At 34.0% G+C, this 22,478-nt stretch overlaps 1 protein-coding gene across 2 annotated transcripts in view; it reads right to left on the reverse strand.

Annotated features, from left to right (window-relative positions):
• RAB28 (RAB28, member RAS oncogene family) overlaps positions 1-22,478 on the reverse strand; it is a 97,959-nt gene that overhangs the window by 69,909 nt on the left and 5,572 nt on the right. For both annotated transcript variants that reach the window (XM_061420836.1, XM_061420837.1), the window contains exons 3-4: positions 17,932-18,020; positions 4,310-4,439 (exon numbers count right to left, since the gene is read on the reverse strand). In XM_061420836.1, the coding sequence (XP_061276820.1) occupies positions 4,310-4,439; positions 17,932-18,020 (219 nt within the window). The remainder of the gene's footprint in view (positions 1-4,309; positions 4,440-17,931; positions 18,021-22,478) is intronic.

Here is a 22,478-nt window from a genome sequence, read left to right on the forward strand (position 1 = left end):
ACTTGTATGATATTACACTGCTAGTAGGGGAAAAAACTGGGCTTGTAAGGAAAGTCTGTCTCAATTTAAAACCGTCTGATCTTAACCATGACTCAATACTTCATTTTCTGTCTTAAACAGTACAAAGAAAGAACATTAACTAGTATTTCATAGCCTTTTAGAATTGAATATAAAATAAAAAATTTTATTTTATGTACAGTTGACCATTGATCAACACTGGTTTGAACTGTGCAGATCCACTAACACACAGATTTTTTTCTCGGTAGTAAATACTACAGTACCTCATGATCTGAGATTGGTTCAATCCATGGATGCAGAACCACAGATACAGAGGAACCATTTTTACAGAGGGCTGGCTAAAAGTGAAACGTGAATTTTTGACTGCAGGAAGGAACTATGTCTATAAACCCTGTGATGTTGTTCAAGGGTCAAATGTATTATATACTTTTTAGTATGTACTGAAATAATTAACTTACTAATTAACACTCTATTTCATTAAAGCAAGTCCCTTCCTCTGCTGGCTATATCATCAACCTACTCTAGTTACTCTCTATATTTAACCATAATAAAACACAATTTTTACAAAAATAAACCTGTAATTCACCTTTAGCTAAGACTATCCTCAATCCTCAGCCCAAATTTCTGAGAATTTACCATATTTTAATAAAAAGCAAATGACTTTATAACTTAGTAATATAAGTTCTTACTATGGAGCAAATTCACACACACACTCTGTGCACGGAAATTTTCTCTGTATCTCATCTTTTTGCTCAACTTTGGCTAAAAGTTGGCTCTGCTGTCAGTATTTTCCTAGTCTACACATGCTTCTTTTCAACATATGTTTTCCATTCAAACTGCACAGAATAGGACACAATGATGAATTTTTAAAAGCACAGTTAGGCAGACAATGACTCTAGATAATCATCATCATAATTCAGCTTCAAATGTCTTCCTAAATTCATTGTCAACAGATCTACTTTAAAAGAAATGTTAAAGGAAGTTCTTCAAAGAGAAAGAATCTACTATCAGACTCTTGGATGTATACAGATGAATAAAAGTGTCGGCAACGTAATAAGTAAAGGTAAAATGAGTGTGTGCTATGTGTGCTAGGCTGTGTCAGTTGTGTCTGACTCTGTGCTACCAGGCTCCTCTGTCCATGGGATTCTCCAAGCAAGGATACTGTGGCGGGTTGCACTGCCCTTCTCCAGGGGATCTCCCTACCCAAGGATGGAACCTGTATCTCTTTTCATCTTTTGCATTGCCAGGCGGGTTCCTTACCACTAGCACTGCCTGAGACGCCAAAATAAAGTGCACCTTTTTCTTATCTGTAATTGTTTTGAAAGCTAAATGACTATTTAAAGCAAAAGTTGTTTACAGAATATTTAAAAATATGTCTGACAATAATAACACAAAGAATTGAGGGGGTGTTAAAAAATACTACACATGAAAAGTGATACTATTATTTGAAGGTAGAGTAATTAAGGATATATACTGAAAATTCTGGGCTTCCCTGATAGCTCAGTTGGTAAAGAATTTGCCTGCAGTGCAGGAGACCCCAGTTTGATTCCTGGGTCAGGAAGATCCGCTGGAGAAGGGATAGGCCACCCACTCCAAAATTCTAAAGAAACAACTAAAAACATAATACATGAATATATAATATGTATAATAAGTTAATAAGTGAGATAAAATGGAATAATAATCAAGCAAGGAAGAAAAAGAGGAGAAAAAAGAAGCAACAGACTGAACAAATATGACACTCGTGATGAATGAAAAAGGTGGGACAGAACAATTCTGAGCATCTTTTCATCTGGAACATTCTCTGAATCTGAGAGCTGCTTCCTTGACTTGGAAGACTTTCCAATGTCATGAGGCCCTTGATACAGAAACTCTTAATAAAATCTCTTTAACTAGCTTGCTGCTGCTATTGCTACTAAGTCACTTCAGTCGTGTCCGACTCTGTGCGACCCCATAGACGGCAGCCCACAAGGCTCTGCCGTCCCTGGGATTCTCCAGGCAAGAACACTGGAATGGGCTGCCATTTCCTTCTCCAATGCATTAAAGTGAACAGTGAAAGTGAAGTCGCTCAGTCGTTTGAGCAAAAAAAAAAAGAAAAAAAAAAATCTTTGCTTTTTAATATAATTATACCTCCCCAAAAAGAAAATACTACTATAATGTAATGCCTTATCTCTTAGAAGGGCTTCCTTTATAGCTCAGTTGGTAAAGAATCTGCCTGCAGTGCAGGAGACCCGGGTTCGATTCCTGAGTTGGGAAGATCCCCTGGAGAAGGAAATGGCAATCCACTCCAGCATTCTTGCCTGGAAAATCCCACGGACAGAGGAGCCTGACAGGCTACAGTCCATGGGGTCGCAAGAGTCGGACACGACTTAGCAACTGAACCACTCTCTCTTAGAAACAAATTGTAAGATCATTCACTACATGAACATATTGATCATATGAAACTGGGCCAGTGACAGATAATAGTAAACAATATCCAGATACATGTTCATCTCTAATCACTTAATTTTACATAGATATAATATTCTGTGTGATCACATACTCTATTACATGATCTCATTCTGAAACAGAGTATTAGTAATATAAATACAAGAAAAGGATTACTCCAAAAGTAAAAAAATTCTTTCAATTTTCATGCTATTAAATCTGAAACATAACACTGTAACAATTTTTGGCATAAGTTCATATAACTTATGTAAATGTTTGTTTTTAAAACTCAGAATGGCATCACCAGCACAGTCCAATAGCCCATCTAGTCTGACATCCTGACAGTGACCAATGATGGAGGCCTCACAGGATAGCATAAACACATAACATAATGTATATAATTGTGCACCACCACACCATTACTCCAGATGTAGTTAGATTATATCCTGAAAGAAATGAAAACAAATCCCAACTCCCATCACTTCCGTACTCTGTAATTTCCCAAAAGGTGATGGGAAACCTCCAATAAAGCACAAATTTAACTATAATATATGCCAATGCTTTGGTGACATGACAAATGACTAACGATCTTCTAAAATGAAAAACTATACTCAGAAATAGAACCTAAGCTCATCAAAACTTATGATTTGTAAAATGAGTTTTCAATGAGTTGAAAAGCATCGGATTCACTTAGTTACATCTATAAAACAGATAAGCAAAATTTAATTAAAGCTTAATAGAAATTGTTTTCATCCATTTTGTGATACGTTATACTGTTTTCTAGAAAGTAGTAAAAAAATTTATATTTTTAATTCTTCAGAGAAATTATATTCACACCTGTTTTGTAATGGTTTTAAAGCAAGGCTTGGATTTATTAAATGTTCATCTAAGTGTGTAAAACCACATAATGAAGAAACCATGGTTTGGTCCTTCAGGAAGTACTATTTCCTAAACAATTATAAACCCCCCCAAAAATTCACTATATTTTTAAAGACTTCTGGAAGAGATAATTCTCTTGGTAGTAAACTTGGGTATTGATTTAACAACGCTTATAGTTAGGAAACAGTTTCTGACCTGAATCCTCCATGGTATAATTTAAATTCATTTCTCTTTCTCTGACCTCAAATAAGTTGTAGAAGATTGGGTCATATCATATCTATTTGAAAACTCTTATTAAGGTCCCTTTTTCCGGGTAAATGCATTGCAGGACTACAAACCAAGTAACAATCCTGTATTGAAATCAATCTTATAATTTTTACATGCTGTATATCATAGCCCAAGAGACAGATTTGAAAAATTATCCATCATTTCTACAAAGCACCACTCCTTCCCCACAATAATATACTTTCTCAAGAAAAAAAAATTATAATGTAAAAGCAAACCTCAAAAATTTAGAAAAAGAAAGTCAATGAGCGATGAGGGCAAGGAATAATACACACAGAATTCCATGCAGACACTGCTTCCTTCCCCGGAACAGGGTACCATTTAATGAAATGTATCTCTCAAAATCTCTGGGGCAGAGCTAAGGCTGCAGTGCAATATCATAAAAATGTGCAGCTGTGCTGCCATTCTTAATAGTCCACGCTGCATCCTTAGACCACAGGAAGCCAAAACACACACAGTCAGAACACAACTTACCTTAACAAGGAACCAGCCAAAGCAGCAGAGCAGTTACGACAGGTCAAGCATCAAAATTGTTACTGAAAAGACTGTACACATCTTTATGAATTTTCTCAACTTGCTCACTCCAGAAAAGCTGTTTTTCCAAAAAAGCTACTTACGTTTCCAAACATCATTTCTTTTAAGGATAAAAACTATAAGATAGGCAAATAAATTTACTACATATAAATAAACATTTATAACTTACTTTTATTGCCCACCAAGGCAACCAGGGGCTGAGTTTCTGACTCCTCACTCACTTTCTTCACCACGGAATACCAATCTTCTAAATTCTCAAAGCTTTGATAATTTGTAACATCATATACCAAGAGGACTCCCTGTCACAAAAGAGTTACACAACATTTGTAATATACTGCTTTAAAAAATATTAATACTAAATACTCATAAGTAATAGATACGTTGAGTATAAAAAATAACAAGCAAGGCCTGTTTGTATCTGCCTTTAATTCTGTTATTAGCAGACAGATAATACTGAATGTTTTCATTCAAGATGTGAAGATACAAAGCAAGATAAAGAATGATTATATCAAATTGTGAGTGAGTTCCCAATAAGATATCTGGGATATGCTTGATAAGTTTCAATAAATGTAAGAAAAATCTTATTATAGAGGTGGAAAAAAGCTGCAAGGTCTACAATTCTGCCTGTCACTTTCATGAGGTCAAAAATTTAAACCTTTTAATAAATAACCATCTGCTGCTGCTCTTTTAAAATATTTTCAAAAATGGAGATACTGTGACATCCCTTGATAGTCAATTTCAGCGTTTAACACAATTTTCTTTAAATGAAATAAGTCGATTTCCTCTTTCGGTCCTCTGTGCATTAGGAGAACAACATGAGAGTATCCTCCTTATAATAACCCTTCATGTACTTGCAGATAGTTAAGTCACTCTTTCACTTGAAGATAGTTAAGTATCCTTTCCAGTATAAACAAACTCAATTCCTTAAACTTGCCTCAAAGGACCTATTTTCTATCCTTCTAATCACAGTTGTTGGTTCTTCCCAAGGCATGATACATATAGTTTTTTGACATCCTCTTTAAAATGAGCAATGTAAAACTGGACATGATACTGTAATAAGAGTCTGAACAAAGCCAAATATAACAGAGGGATTGCTTCCTGTCTCTTATATATCATATTCCTTTTAATACATCCCATTATTTTGTGTGGGAAGGAAAAGTATGTACACACACAAAAATAACACTGCTACATTCTTGATTCTCATCCAATTTGTGGTCAAACACTTAATACAAAGCTCTACATATATAAGTCTGGACCCTAATGGCATTTATGTCTCCTTCTTCTTAAGTTATAATCACAAATGTTGACAACTTCTTACACCTATTATGTACCAGAGAGATATCTGGATCTTTTCATTCCTCCTCACAAAATATCATGCAAGACTGGTATTATCCTCATTTTCACTAATAAACACAAGGTCACAGGGACCCAGAATTTGAATCAAGGACTGAATATAAAGTCCACTCATTTACTCTATAAACATTTGTCAGTCAGCTATATGCCAGGCACTGTGCTGGGTACTAGGGACATAAATTCCAGCTTCAAGGAACTCAGAGCCCTGCAACAAAGACAGGCACACAAACAGACAAGTATATAACACAAAACTCATCAGCAACGGTATGCTGGTAAATATTAATTAACCAGCTTAAGGCATGGTAAGGAGAGGAAAGGATGAGACAGGGTTATTTGTAGCATTTGCCAATTTCTGTAATGTAAATACTCTCCTGTGGTCATTTAAAATCTATCAGTGTCACTTCACGAAACAGAGCTGGGTAGGACATCACCACACAGCATTTCCACTATACAGACACACTTGATACACTAAATATACAGTAAAATAATCAGTAAGTGATACATTTTGATCATATAAATCTTTGTTTTTAATATAATTTATGAGTTTATACATACATATATATTTGTAATCCCAAATATATTCAACAATTGGCTGAAAAAAAATTCCTAAAAATTTAACAATTGACTCTCCCTATCCAGATCTAGCTCACTACTGTTATGACCTTTCGGTCCTATACTCTTTTTCCCCACAGTTTTATCACAAAATGGTTGACATATATCACTGTACAAGTTGAAGGCGTACAGCATGAAGGCTGAACTTACATATATTGCACAGTCATTCGTTAAACTACATTGGCTCCCCCAAGTCATTTAGCTTCTCTGGGTCTCAGGTTATTTGCCTAAACACTCTCTATGATCCTTTTCAGTTTAATGACTCTATAATCTTTATGCAAAATCATGTGTCTGATTTATTTTAGCAACTTACAAACCTATTTCTATATTCCTAAATGCTTTGAAATAATGCTCAGCACAGAATTATTTGAAATAATAAGCATAATCCCACTTTTCTTACTAAAAATAACGTCCTACAAACAGCCTCTGAACAAAGTTACTACTCAATCCATTGACTCCACCTTCAGCTGACAGGAGTGATACAATGTATTATGCTTAAAGAGCTCTGCCCTGGAAGTCAAATCAATTTTGGATTATAGTCCTGGCCCTACCATCTACTGATCTTGGGGAATGCTTCTGTCGTCCACCTTTATAATACCTGTCATGATTAAGTGAAGTAATAAAAACAGACATTTTAAAAATAAGATACTATACAATCACTGGGAACTTTTTTATTATTATTCTGAATGAATATGAATCATTTTCAAGGTAACTCTGAGCTAGCTTTCACTCTCATAAATTGAGCTTTGACCTATTTGTTGTACAGTCACTAAGTCCAACTCTTTGTGACCCCATGAACTGAAGTACACCAGGCTTCCCTGCCCTTCACTATCTCCCAGAGTTTTCTCAAATTCATGTGTATTGAGTAGGTGATGCTATCTAACCATCTCATACTCTGTGGCCCCCTTCTCCTCTTGTCCTCAACCTTTCCCAGTGTCAGGGTCTTTTCCAAAGAAATGCTCTTCACCTTAGGTGGGGAGCTTCAGCTTCAGCATCAGTCCTTCCAATGAATATTCAGGGTTGATTTCCTTTACAATTGACTGGTTTGATATACATGCAGTCCAAGGGACTCTCAAGAGTCTTCTCCAACACCACATTTCGAAAGCATCAATTCTTTGGCGCTCAGCCTTCTTTATGGTCCAACTCTCACATCTGTACATGACTACTGGAAAAACCACAGCTTTGACTGTATGGACCTTTGTCAGCAAAGTGATGCCTCTGCTTTTTAACACACTGTCTACGTTTGTCAGCTTTCCTTCCGAGGAGCAAGCATCTTTTAATTTCATGGCTGCAGTCACCATCTGCAGTAATTTTGACCTATGGTGCCTCTTCAACCTGAAAATTTTTAGAACTCTTCGAAGTAACATATTAAAATAGTCATCACAACATGGGTCAACATCTGAACATAATAGAATATATGCAAATAAAACATGGCCAGCATCTTTTGATAATCAGTACTAGACCAGAGTCAAAGAATAAAAACTATAACTGATCTAGACTAGGAATTGCTAAACTATGGCCCCAAGGTCAAATTCAGCTCATAGCCTATATTTGCAAATAAGTTTTATTGAAGCATAGTCACACTCACTTGTTTAAGTTTTATCAATGGCTGCTTTCGCACTATGATGGCAGAGTTGTGTAGCCACAACAAAGAGAGTCTGATCTGTAAAACCTAAAATATTTTCTATCTAGTTCCTTAAGGAAGTTTGCCAATTTCTCATCTAAACTGATGTATCCTAATATTTTCCAATCAGCAATACCTATGAATTGGTCCAGGACTCATAAGAAAGATAGAAGCATGGGGAGCACATGTATACCTGTGATGGATTCATTTTGATATTTGGCAAAACTAATACAATTATGCAAAGTTTAAAAATAAAATAAAAATTGAAAAAAAAAAAGAAAGATAGAAGCGTAAACACTTTTCCATTAATCTAGCAACCCAAATACCTATCGGTTCATATATTCCTTTTTCAATATCATTCAATGAAAAATTATGATTTTTATCTTTGCTCCTAACATGACAACTTTGCACCAGTTTTGAATTACATCAATGTGGTGAAAAACTGAGAAAGAAAAATGAGAAAGCCAAAGACATTAAAGCAAAAGAAGTTCTAGGACTTTTGGTTTCAGCTCAGACGTAAAGAGTTTGAAAGTCATCACATTTGTCCTTACATTAAGAAAAAAGCTGGACAAACGGAAAATCAAAGACTTTTTTTTAGACAAAACAGAGACCTGAGTTTGTAGGGCAAAATGACATCCTGAAATCCGGAGAAAGAGGAGTGAATCCAGAAAGTCACCATCAAAAACCTGCTTACCTGGAACAAAAGTCACTAGAACCAGTAAATAGTAGAAATACTTATATGGTAATGTTGGCAAACTGCTGAAGGCTGAGCATGGTCTAGCCTGAGGATCAGAAACTCCTGGGGATACCCTCATACTTTTGGGATACCCTCATACTTTCATGGGTTTTACCTATGGTGAAGAATCAAGAAAAACACCCTCATAGCTCTGGTAGGAGGAAAGAGAAAGTAACCACTGTAAAATATGCCCAGAGCATTGTCCAAAAAAAGGCATACTCTCCAGGAAAAAACCTTAATCAGAGTCTTCTATCACATGCATTTTCCAACTTCAGCCCCTTCTAGCCCACCTATCTCACATAAATGAGAAAAGCTAAAAGATACCTATTAAAGTCATAGCCCAAGGACACAAATCCTGAAGTCATACAAGGCGGTGACTTAATCATAAGAGTACAGAATGTTTCCCTCCCTCTATACTTTGCTGCTGCTGCTGCTAAGTCGCTTCAGCCATGTCCGACTTTGTGCGACCACACAGACAGCAGCCCACCAGGCCCCGCTGTCCCTGGGATTCTCCAGGCAAGAACACTGGAGTGGGTTGCCATTTCCTCCTCCAATGCATGAAAGTGAAAAGTGAAAGTGAAGTCGTTTAGTCATGTCTGACTCTTAGCGACTCCATGGACTGCAGCCTACCAGGCTCCTCCGTCCATGGGATTTTCCAGGCAAGAGTACTGGAGTGGGGCGCCATTACCACACATCAATAGGGCTCCAGGATAAGAGTGGAAGATTACATTTGAAAGAGCTGCAAGACACACACTCCAACTAAGGAAGAGTTCAAGATGCACAAAAAGACAGGGGAGGGAAAAAAACAAGGACACTAAAAGAATTGCATGTCTCTGGCATTTAAAGCTTCAGTAAGCATTAAACACAGACCAACTCCTGGCCAAATTAAGATAAAACCTCAAGTTAATTAAAAGGCTATTTATTTCTGCTCTTATCCTAAAGAAAGGCAATGCCAAAGAATTTTCAAACTACCACACAATTATAGTCATCTCACATGCTAGCAAAGAAATGATCAAAATTCTCCAAGATCGGCTTCAACAGTACGAGAATTGACAACTTCCAGATGTTCAAGCTGGATTTAGAAAAGGCAGAGGAACCAGAAATCAAATTGCCAACATCTGTCGGATCACAAAAAAAGCAAGAGAAGTCCAGAAAAACATCTACTTCTGCTTTATTGACTATGCCAAAGCCTTTGACTGTGTGGATCACAATAAACTGTGGAAAATTATTAAAGAGATGGGAATACCAGACCACCTTACCTGCCTCCTCAGAAATCTGTATGCAGGTCAAGAAGCAACAATTAGAACTGAACATGGAACAACAGACTGGTTCCAAATGGGGAAAGGAATACATCAAGGCTATATATTATCACCTTGCTTATTTAACTTGTATGCAGAGTACATCATGTGAAATCTTGGGCTGGAGGAAGCACAAGCTAGAATCAAGGTTGCCAGCTCAAGTGTCAATAACCTCAGATATGCAGATGATACCACCCTTATGGCAGAAAATGAAGAGGAACTAAAGAGCCTCTTGATGAAAGTAAAAGAGGAGAGTGAAAAAGCTGGCTTAAAACTCAACATTCAAAAAAACTAAGATCATGGCATCTGGTCCCATCACTTCATGGCAAATAGATGGGGAGACAATGGAAACAGTGACAGACTTTATTTTGGGGGGCTCCAAAATCACTGCAGATGGTGACTGCAGCCATGAAATTAAAAGACGCTTATTCCTTGGAAGAAAAGGTATAACAAAGCTAGACAGCATATTAAAAAGCAGAGACATTACTATATCAACAGAGGTCTGTCTAGTCAAAGCTATGGTTTTTCCAGTAGTCATGTATGAATGTGAGTGCTGGAACATAAAGAAAGCTGAGTGCCAAAGAACTGATGCTTTTGAACTGTGGTGTTGGAGAAGACTCTTTAGAGTCCATTGGACTGCAAGGAGATCCAACCAGTCCATCCTAGAAGAAATTGGTCCTGAATATTCATTGAAAGGACTGATGCTGAAGCTGAAACTACAATACTTTGGCCACCAGATACAAAGAACTGACTCACTGGAAAAGACCCTGATGCTGGGAAAGATTGAAGGCAGGAGGAGAAGGGGATGACAGAGGATGAGATGGTTAGATGGCATCACTGACTTGATGGACATGAGTTTGAGCAAGCTCCAGGAGTTGGTGATGCACAGGGAAGCTTGGCGTGCTGCGGTCCATGGGTTCGCAAAGAGTAGGACACAAGTGATTGACTGAACTGAACTGAATAGTCCATACATCTTGTCTAGTTTTCAACAAAAAATTAGGAGGAAAACTAAAGGGCAGTTTGAAGAGAAAAGCAAGCATGAGAACCAGAGTCAAACATTAGACAGATTTTGGAATGATCAGACCAGGAATTTAAAATAATTGTGAATAATATTTTAAAGACTCTAATGGAAAAGATAGAAAACTGAAAGAACAGGTGAGTAAAGTACACAAAGAGATGGAAACTCTAAAGAATAATTAAAAGGAAATGCAGATATCAAAAATACTGTAACAGAAATAAGACAACTGATGGGCTCATCAGTAGACGAGACACAACCCAGGAAAGAATCAGCAAATTTGAACATAACAGAAACTTACAAAACTGAAATGAAAAGAGAAAAAAGAATGAATAAAATAGAATATCAAAGAACTGTGGGACAACTCTGAATGTGTATCATATGTGTGACTAGAATATCAGAAAGAGAAGATGGAACTTAAGAAATATGTGAAGTAATAATAGCCAAGAAACTGCCAAAATTAATTAGACACGAAACCACAGATTGAAGAATCTCAGAAAACACCAAGTTGGATAAATACAAAAACATCTACACCTAGGCACATCATATACTTAAGACTCCACAAAACAAAAAACAGAGGGAAAATCTTGAGAAAAGGTAGAAGGCGGAAGCTGAGGGGAGCAAGGGAATACCCTATCTGTAGAAGAACAAGGATAAGAATTATACAGAACTTCTCATTTGAAACCACACAAGTAAGGGAAGAATGAAGTGAAATATTTAAAGCACAGAAAGGAAGAAAAGGACCAATCTAAAATTTCAAATGTAAGATTATCTTTCATAAGTAAGGAAGAAAAAAGACTTACTCAGACAAAAATTGAGAGAATTCACAGCCAAAAGACTTGCCTAGGAAGAAATGTTAAAAGAGGTTCTTCAAGAAGAAGGAAATGATACACATCAGAAACTCAGTTCCATATAAAGAAAGGAAGCATATCAGAGAAGCAACAAGAAAAGGTAAAATAAAATCACTTGTCTTATTCTTAATTAATCTAAAATATAACTATTTAGTAACAGTAATAATGTATTGAGTGATTATATTATAGCATATGAAATGAAAGACACTGATGTCAGGGACAGCAGAGATGAACTGAGAATATTCTTTTCTGAAATATTTTATGAACTGTGCAAGAAGCAATGTAATATTGTATGAAAGTGGACTTAGATTAGTTTAAAATGTATATTGTGAATGCCAGAGCAATTACTTAAAAAAGAATGCTTAAATATAATTGACAGGCTAAGAGAAGAGATAAAATGTTCAACTAAAATGAGAAAAGACAGAAAGGAGGGGAGGGAAATAAGCACAAGGTCAGAAAACAAACATGAAAGCTATGAACCCAGCTATGTCAATCAACACTTTAACTGTGAACAGTCTAAATCTACTAATTAAAAGACATTTTCAAGGACACAAACGCTTAAGTCACACAAGGCTGTGACTTAATCATAGGAGTACAGAATGTTTCCCCTCCTCCATACTTCACCACACACCAAAAGGCCTCCAGTATGAGTAGAAGGCTACATTTGAAAGAGCTGCAAGACACAAACTCCAAAAAACCAAGACTCAACTGTATGTTTCCTATAGGAAGCACACTTTAAATACAAAGATACAGGTTAAAAATTAAGGGAGAAAGAAATACTGTGTAACACAAGCAAAAAGAAAGCTGCAGCAGCTATATAAACTTCAGACAAAGCAGACTTCAGAATAAGGGAAATCATGAGGTTTTATAAAGATCAGCATAATGATAAAGGGGTTAATTCTCCAAGAAAACATAATAATCCTTTGTGTATATACACTTAACAACAGAATATCAAAATATGGAGGCCAAAACTGACAGAACTGTATGGAATTCAAAACCCACAGATCCATTAGTACAGTTGGAGATAGCAATACCTCTTTTTCATTAATTGATACACCAAGCAAGCAGAAAGGCAGAAAGTTGACCTGAACAACACTAACAATCAGCTTTATCTAATCGCGTCATTTATAAAACAGTCCATCCAACAGCATTAAAATGTACACTCTTCTCAAGTTTATATGAAACATTCATCAAACATTCACATTCTGGGCCATAAAACATACTTAACAAAATTTATAAGAATAGAAATCATACCAAGCATGTTCTTAGATTACAATGGAATTAAACTAGAAATCAATAATAGAAAGATAGCTGGGAAAACTCAAAATATTTGGAAATTAAACATACTTCTAAATAACACATGGGTCAAAAAAAAGAAGTCCCAGGAGACACTTAAAACATCTTACATAAAATACAATCTATCAAAACTTGAAGATACAGCAAAAACAGTGCTTAGAAGAAAGTATAGAGCACTGAATGTGATACATATATCTTGTGACATATATATCTCTTGTGATGTATAATCACAAGAAGAAACATCAAAAATCTAAGCTTCCACTTTAGGAAACTAAGGGAAAAGAGGAATTTAAACTTAGCTCAAACAGAAGAAAAAATAATAAAAATTAGAGCAAAGATCAATGAAACTGAAAAGATGAAAACAATAGAGAAAATTAACAAAAGCAAAAGCTGATAACCTCTAGCCAGGCTAACCAAAAAGAGAGAGACTGAGAAAGAGACACAAATTAATGAGGGATCATTACTGATTCCCATAGACATTAAAAGAATAATGAAGGAATAATATGAACAACTTCACAGCCAAAAATTTGAAAACACAGATGAAACGAACCAATCCTTTGAAACACACAAACTGCCAAAACTCATACAAGCTGCCACTGACTCCCAGAGCTTCTACCCACCAGCTTCAGCACACCAAAGCCAGACCTCTAAGTACTCACCTCTTTGGGAGCCTATAATACAAGCACCTCAAAGCCCTGAGTCTCTCACCACATCAATCAATCCAGCCCTCTTCCAGAAAACTATCAGAAAGCACAACTCCCTCAGAAATGTAACACATTTTGGCAACAACTGAAGTCTGAGAAGAATCTCCAGGGAACTGCTGGAAGTAACTGTCTCTTGGCAACCTTGCAGCCATCAAAACCCACCACCATGTCTCATGTCCCTGATACCCTCTTCTATCAAACATCTATCCACCATTTATCCTTCTGCTATTTACGTCTTCATCTCTATCCTGCCCTGTGCTTCCTCTTCCTAACTGACCCTCCAAATGCTCCTCTTCTTTCCAAATCTTTCTGCCATGACTTTTGGAAATCACACTCTTAAGTGATTCTACATCTTAACAAACTCTTGATAAAATCCTTCTACAAACAAACAATCCTTCTACATCTTAACAAACTCTTGATAAAAATTTCCTCTATTTTCCATCTTAACTTCACCATTGTCAAAAAAAAAAAAAACTCTTCTCTTTATAAACCTTAAGATTTCTGGTAGATAACTACAATAATATTAGATAGCACTTTGTTTTCATGGGCTTCACTTATCACTATACCAAATAAGTATGATGAGTTGGTAAATCAAATGGACACCATTTTCAAAAGAATAATGAATAGCAATCTTGAAATAACAAACACTGTGGCAGCACTTAACAATATTATAAGGTATTTCCAAACTTAGTTCTAAAATTTAACAGATACAATACAAACAACTTAATGAAAGGTTGCTCACTTCCAAAATGCAGGCATTTTTTTCTTGCTTATTTGTACAACAAATAATCTACTTTAGATTTTAAATATAGAAATGAATTAAATCATATAGATTATACAATAGTCATAACGTACAACCTCTAAGAAGGAACACTAACAGCAAAGAGGGCTGTAAATATAATCAGTTACAAGTTGGCAAATATCCAACTGAAAAAAAATTCAAAGTAAAAGACAGCAGAGTCTCAGGGAGTCCAAGTTCGAGATCTGCTGTCTCCCCAGCTGTCATACGAGCACCATATCCTTTTGTTGGTGGTTAACAAGGTGGCTCATCTGCATGGGGCAGTGGCACACAATAGTAGTTATGTTCTCCTACCTCACAAATGACTACACTTCATTGAGTTTATACTCAGTAGAGCAGTGTTTGCAAACCACTTAGATTCCAGGGCGGAAAGAGCTACAAAAACGAAACATCCAGTCCTTCTGTGAGGTTTGTTATTAGCCTCTGTTAGCCACAGGTTACACGGCACTAAACACTATGTGCTGTGTGTTTGCTTGCAACCACTATGAAAAATAGCCTATAACATCTTTCTGAAGACTCCTAGAAAATTTTAAGTTAATTTAAAATCAGGGAATTTAACTGGGACATACAATTCTTAGAACTAGTTTTTGACAAAACACCTCACGAGTTCTTTCTTGGATGTCAATTCGATTTTGTTTTAACCAACACTATTCAATACACTATCACTAAAATTCAATGCTACTGGTTGAGAAAAAGTGAAGACGGTAAAAAGTGAAGAAGGTAAAACAATCGGTTTGATTTGAATCTAAGTTAGTTCCTAGCCTACAAATAAACTTCTTCCTGGATGATAAAAAATGCTTTAAAAAAAACAGATTCATAGCTTAATAACCCAATTATGTTTAATTCTTTCCATACACATTACATAAGTTAGAGAACCTAGAACATAAACCTAAATAATACATTATACTGATGCCCTCAAAATAGCTTGTCAAAACATTTCTCAAAGATTTCTACCCTTTAGCATGTGCACAAAAATCTGAAGTATTCATTAGATGCACAATATACAGGATCCACAATGATTCTAAACACAAATCTACTTTGAAGACTAGTTATATAATTATATAACATTATTAAACACTATTAAAATGTTTATGAAAGCATTGTTTTTAAAAGTAACATTTCCCCCAATTTATAGTAAAGAACTATAGTCAGAGCTTCTCTGGTCTGGGTAAAAAAGTTTACATATATTTTAACAAAAGAAACTACTGTACTTTATTGTATTTTTATATAGCATTTAACTTAGAATCTCTGGAAAGCAGAAAAAATTTATGACAATTCATTTTATCATCTCAGAATTCCTACTTTCCTGGAATGATTTCATGAAAATGTTCATGTACTTCCTAGAAATACTTTACTGCATTGTTTTAATAAACCAAGGTATATGCTTTACAGAGATTATAATATATAAACAATGTAAGGCACTGTCAAAAAAGAAAATCAACAAGTACCTTCAAAATAGAAATCTCATGTAACATTCTCTTTCTCCCAAAATATGAATTACATTAGAAATGAATACAGACTATTAAACTCAACTATTCTCGAAGATGATGGAGTTTTTAAAATTTCTACAAATTTGCCCATTAATGTCTGCTGACTTTAAACAGCTACCTGATAGCATAAAATACACACTATAAAGAACTATAAAGATTTGAGGGGATGGTCACACAGCATCGTACATGTACTAAATATCACTGGTTATACACTTTGAAAATGTTTGTTTTTATACTACGTGAATTTCATACCAATATTGATTTTATATAATAATTTTATAATATTAATAAACTTTAAATTCCTATAAATCAAATTACAAATTTGATAAATTTTGTTTTGACCAACACTAAATATATCAAATTTTTTAATGATTTGGAGTAAGGTAAAATTAAGAGAGTCTAATCCACACACATTATATTCCCCTAATTTTTAAATGAAAAAAAATTTATTAATTGAATGTTATATTATTTACTCTGAGATGCATAAAAACTTCCCATTCTCCACTAACTCTGGATATATCTATGAACCATAAAAAGTTATTCTATTTTACATTCAAATATCATTAGAAGCTTAACTAATCTAGTTCTCATTTTTTTAAATCAAATATGTATCTATGTAGATAGATTTTAATGGATCAAAGAGAAAAGAAACTGTCATTTTTCAAATCCTAGTTTACCAACTAGGTGAATGAAACAAGGACTGTGGCTTTCCACAAACCTCTTCCCAATAATTTTTCTTTACCTTACTATCTACTTTAAATATAACCAGTTTAAAATAGAAAGAAACAACAATAAAAAAAGCCAGACACAAAAACTTGAGACATATTTTTTAAGAGGAAAATGAACAGGCATAAAATATTAAGTCACATGGTCACAGGCGAAATTTTTTCCAGGAGACAAAGAACATGTAGAAGAGAAGGTGAAGAGGAGTCCTAAAAGCCTAATCTATATGTCAACAACGCAAACACACAGCTCGAGGGCCTTCAGACATCGTCAAGAACCATGCGAGCCTCAGCCTTCTCTGCATATTTCAGAAAATAACTCAGAATCTATTTTCCACCCAAAATTAAGGCAATGGTATTTGTTAAGGACCAACTTCATACAGAAGAGTGCTTAAAACTCTGCCTTCATTTTCTAGATTCATTTTTTTATGAGCAACACAGTTCCTCAAAACCAAGTTATGATTCTCCACATAAAGCATCAAACTCCAACAAGGAACTAAATGAGGATCATGAATATTACCCCCAACACCTCACAATGAAATGAAAGATACACACCAACTCAAAGTGGAGAAAGAGCGAAAAACAGAATGCCAATAATTAAGTACATTAATTACTATGCATATTTCTATTAGCATAATTTAATTTTAAAATCTATATATCTATATAAGCTCACGTTGCCAAAGATTTTTTGTTATATAATTATTCAAGTAGTTTTCCTTACTCTACATAGACTTTCTTCTGAAAACACACTACACATGACTATCATGTTAAAAAACTGTATGTGCTTCATATATAGTCATACTTAGTTTCCTGATATATCTATTAAATCTGAGCACTTATAAATATTTAATAAATTAATTCATAGCATAAAAAATATATACATATATATGTTTTTGTCCTTACAATTTAAAATGAAATTAAATTTTCCTAATAATTTTCATTCAATTTATATATTCTGTAAGTGGTGAATGTGACCAAAATCAGTTACTACGTATCAAAATATCATTTATTACTACATGTATTAAACTTCTGACAGTAATATTAGTAATACAAGTAGCATATGAAAGCTATTAAGATATACCCAGTTCCCTGACCCAAATCATTCCAAACACGACTTTGAGGGAGGATGAAATAAAAGGATTAGCACAAATGTAAAATCCGGCTCCCTACATATGATATAAAAATCAAGATAGAAAGAGCCTATGTGTGTGTGGTCTGTGTATGTACCTGTCTATGCTCTTGTAAGCTGAGTATATTCAGTATTGGAATAATCATAAAATTCATTTCATACCTGTGCTCCATAGATATATTTATCCAACATCTTGCCTCCTATTGTCTGCCCTCCTATGTCCCAAACTTGAAGAGTAACATTCAAGCTTCCTAGAATATAAAATGGAATATACAAATAAGAAAAACAGGAACAATATAACAACTCAATACAGTTTCACAGAACATTAAGTCACAGTGATAAACTCTGAACCTAATGTGCATGTTTATTCCGCATGTTCACATAAGTGGGATTGTGAAATAATGCTGTCAAAAGAGATTAACAGTGGGGAATTTAGGTTTACACTTTACCCTAGTTCCATGCAACCACATTTATAATCACCTTCAAAACAAAAGAAAATAAATAAAGTTTTAATTCACAAACATCTTTTTTTTTCTTTTTTCACAAACATCTTAAACCTTAAATTTTTTTTTCTTATACAGAGACTAAAACAATAAAGCACTTGAGTGTGGAGTAAGATATATAATTTAAAAATTAAAATTGAACTTTACCTTATTGCATATAATGAATTTTGCTGTAACTTCTAAACTCTACAGGTTCTAAATAAAACTCACAAATTACCAACACACTACAAAAATGGTCTCAAGGTTTCAATTCGAATGAAGTTTTAAATTTGAATGTCAGTTACTATATATGATAGTGAACATAATTTTAAAATTACATGTTTTCAAATTTAACTTATAAAATATAAATATTTTGACAGCCATATTCAGTACTGATGTAGGATACATACCCAAGATATCACAAATTATTATGATGCATTTATATCTGTTCAAAGCATTACACTGAAACTAATTATAATATTGTGCTTCAAAGCCCTCATAAAATAGAGTAAATCTATTTGATGATTTCACAAATCTCTTCCCCATACAAACATTATAAAAGCATTCTAAATTACTAAAAGGCAATCTTTAAAATTCTTTCATCCATTTTGCAAAATATTTACTGGATAAAAAATTTATAAGACGTTATTCTCTATTATCAATGCAATTAGTGACTAGACAAAATTTAAAGACCAAGTTCAATATGCTTTGTATTTTAACATTTCAGACTGTTTCTCCTAATAAAATTACGCTGTTTTCTCCAAAGGTGGACAGAATTTTAATCAGCATCTCCCACACCAAAAACGTATCTTTCTGAATGATTTGCCAATCAGGAAAACTCAAAATCTTAGATACTAAAAGACTAGTCTCACTTCAAAAACAAACCAAAAAATGTTATATAGATATGAATTTTTATACCAATGCAAAACACTAAAATTGGAGAATGTTAGTCACACCATTCAACTTAGCAACTGGAAAGAAAGTACAACACTAGATTAACCAGTCAACTTTTACCCTTAACTCTAAGTTTTGTAGGGTCTGTATTACAATCTTTCCATTATCTGGATGTAGTTCTGTTCCATCTGCCAACCTGCAGGATTTACATGAGGAACTTCCACTAGCATTAATGAGAGCTACTGAAGTTTATCACCCGTCATCTTCCCACATATACACACTTCCAACACTCACAGCGTACTGACTGAAGTGTTCTTAGAGCTCTACAAATACAAAAACCAAACGTTACAGACGAAGACTCACCCAACAACTTGTATAAAGCCAGTATCTTAAAAATCTAAATTTTTAAGGAATTTTAAGAAAATTTAATTGAGAAAATTAAATTCTAGAAAATTAAGAAATCTAAATTCAAAATTCACTGTCCTACAATGCTGTCTCAAATTAAGCAGGGGAGAAAGGGCTAGCTGACACCAGAAGAATGTCATATAGTTTCAGGAGTCTCTAAATAAACAGGCAGTACTCTATTCATTTTACTAACAAGACTCTTTAGTTAAATGTTTACTTCAAAAACCAGTCCTCAAACAGTGTTAACTTTTTAAAGATTTTAGGCAAACTTAATAAAGGGCATTTAATACCATTTTATTCAAGGTCAATAAACCTAACTTCATATCAAGAAATATGAAGCCTTTTTCTTTACATTTTGATATTTAGACCCTATCCTATCTATAACTTTAGAAGTATCATCTTCACTACATACTCAAAATTCTGACAACATAATTTCAAGACTTAAAATCATTTATTCAACTCTCTCCCACCTGAGAGGTTTATATTCCTGTATTGAAGGAATATTTGTTAAATCCATACCTTTCCAAATAAACACTATTTGTTGTTCTTGGCTTGTTTTTCTTTAATATACATATTCTAGTGCCTCAGATAAAAATAGCTGTGTATTACTAATAACCCACTAATATACAATGTTAACCAAAAAACAAACAACTTTTCTTGTTATAGCTTCAACAAATGATATTAACTTCATGGTTATTTCATGTATCAAGAAATGTATTTTCAACTTCCACATTTGAATTTTAGGCTTATTAACACATAAAAATAAATCAGAGTTCCTCCTATTTGGGAAACAAAATAATACAGAATTCAAATTAATATTCCCTTTAGTTCTAACAAGCAAAAACATATTAAGTCTTCTAGTATACTTTCAAAGTGACAAGCCTATAAAACTACTTAAGAATTTGCAAATAATCAGCATTGCAAAATTTTTAAAAACCAAGAATCCATTAAAATAAATTTCTAACTAATAAAGAATGTTAAGGAGGAAACTGTCAGCAATCTAATCCTAAATGCAAAATGCTACTCCTGCTCCTCTGTAAGAAATGACATTTAACTAGGGAAAAAAATAAATAAATGAGGTGACAAAATACAGGTAAGTTGCTTTTGGTATGAATCAAAGCCACCAAGAGGATTCAACAGTGACCTTGTAGAAGTACACTTGGTGCCTTGGTTAACCTTACTTAAAGTGCTGCACAGTCAAGATGGAACTAAAAACACAAGTCTGCCCACTTCTTGTACTAAAGACTTAGAAATCCTTTTCACAGTAGAACGCTGTTTACTGGACTGTACCCACAAGCTTCCTGAAAGTATTTTGACTAAGGCTCTTAAGAAGCTCTATCAGCAGAATCTCTGACTAACAGATACACTATTTTAAGCAGTAAAATCTGCACAGTGGTTGCATCCAGACTATACAGCATACCAGATCATGAAATATACTAACACGGATGAGTATTTGCAAAGTAATGACCTTGAAAACTTGCATGAAGAGAATGTCAATAGATGGACAGGAGGTATTATACCTCTAACGAACCGAATGGATAGAAGACTCACTAGAATACTAACAAATACTAGATTTGCCTCCTGTGCTGCTATACCATAAATTTAATAATGCTGCCTATAATGTTTCAGTAAATGATACAAATATTAATCACTGGGCACAATGAATTAAAATTAAACTATACAAAGGGTATACTATAAACCTTTATTCATCTTATTTCTTAATATACCTATAATATCAAATCAAGCCAAACTTTTTCCTACTAATATTTATACAATAATTTTAAATCCACTAAACAGAATAAAACCAACTGCTTTTATATAAAAAAAAATTTTTTTCTGGAACTCTGCCCATCAAAATAAAAGCTAAAATCAGGAAAATTAAAACATATATTCAATAAGAGTAAGTACTTTCTACTCTAAAATATATTATAAATTTGGATTTCAAAAATAACAAATACTTTTTACAAAGTCATCAAAATTCAAAAATGGCTGGTATTGTGCAAAGAACTAGAAATCATCAACATGTATTACACATATAAAATGTTTAGAATCAGCATTAAAATGTTTTTAATGTCTGAATAGGTGCTTGCTCCTTTACTTAAGTCTTTGAACTCAAAAATCAGAAAAATTAAACAATATTCATAATACAGAAAGTTACTGCTTCTGCTAGTTAGCACTGAAACAAAACAGTAATTAAATACATACTGAGGTTCTCTGTGTACAGCTGGCATCTCTGAAGAAACTGTTGTAAAGTAAGTTTTCAGTAAATATATTACCTGATTTCTACATGTATTCTGCTAGTGACTGGGGTAAATATTCTATTTATATCAGCATTAACCTATCCATAAGCTAATAATAAAAAGGAGATTTTCAGTTTTTAATACATACAAAAATGCAAATGAAACAAAATACACACGTTTCTCATTAAACCTCTTTCTGAACAATAACTTAGTAATGGATAATTGGAATTTGCTTCTGAAGCTATATCTTCTTCTTATTTATTTTTCATTGGTAGTCGAGTAACAACCATCAAAATATAAGAGTATATTACTAGTGAGATATGCAGAATATGTTCAATTACCAAGAGTTTTCATTAGCTGTTCTAAAACATTCATAGAGAGTTGTCTGATGGATGGAGTATTTGAGAGACTAATATATTTCAATAATATTAGAATTTATTAAACCCCTTCCCACTATATCACTCACGTTCCAGTATATGAATCTGACACTACACTTGCAACTGTTTTTATTCACATGTGTTTCCTCAGAGAGGAGAGAGATGGACTGGTTTATGAAGTCAATCAAGACAAACTGCTTTTAATAAAATACTTTAAACACATAATTTAAGCACAAGTGAATGGACAGAGCATTTTAAAGCCCCAATTGTTCAGAAACTAACTTAAAACAGAAACCACTCTTTTTTGTTAT

This window comes from Bos javanicus, chromosome 6 (assembly GCF_032452875.1).
Source record: "Bos javanicus breed banteng chromosome 6, ARS-OSU_banteng_1.0, whole genome shotgun sequence".
Classification (NCBI taxonomy): domain Eukaryota; kingdom Metazoa; phylum Chordata; class Mammalia; order Artiodactyla; family Bovidae; genus Bos; species Bos javanicus.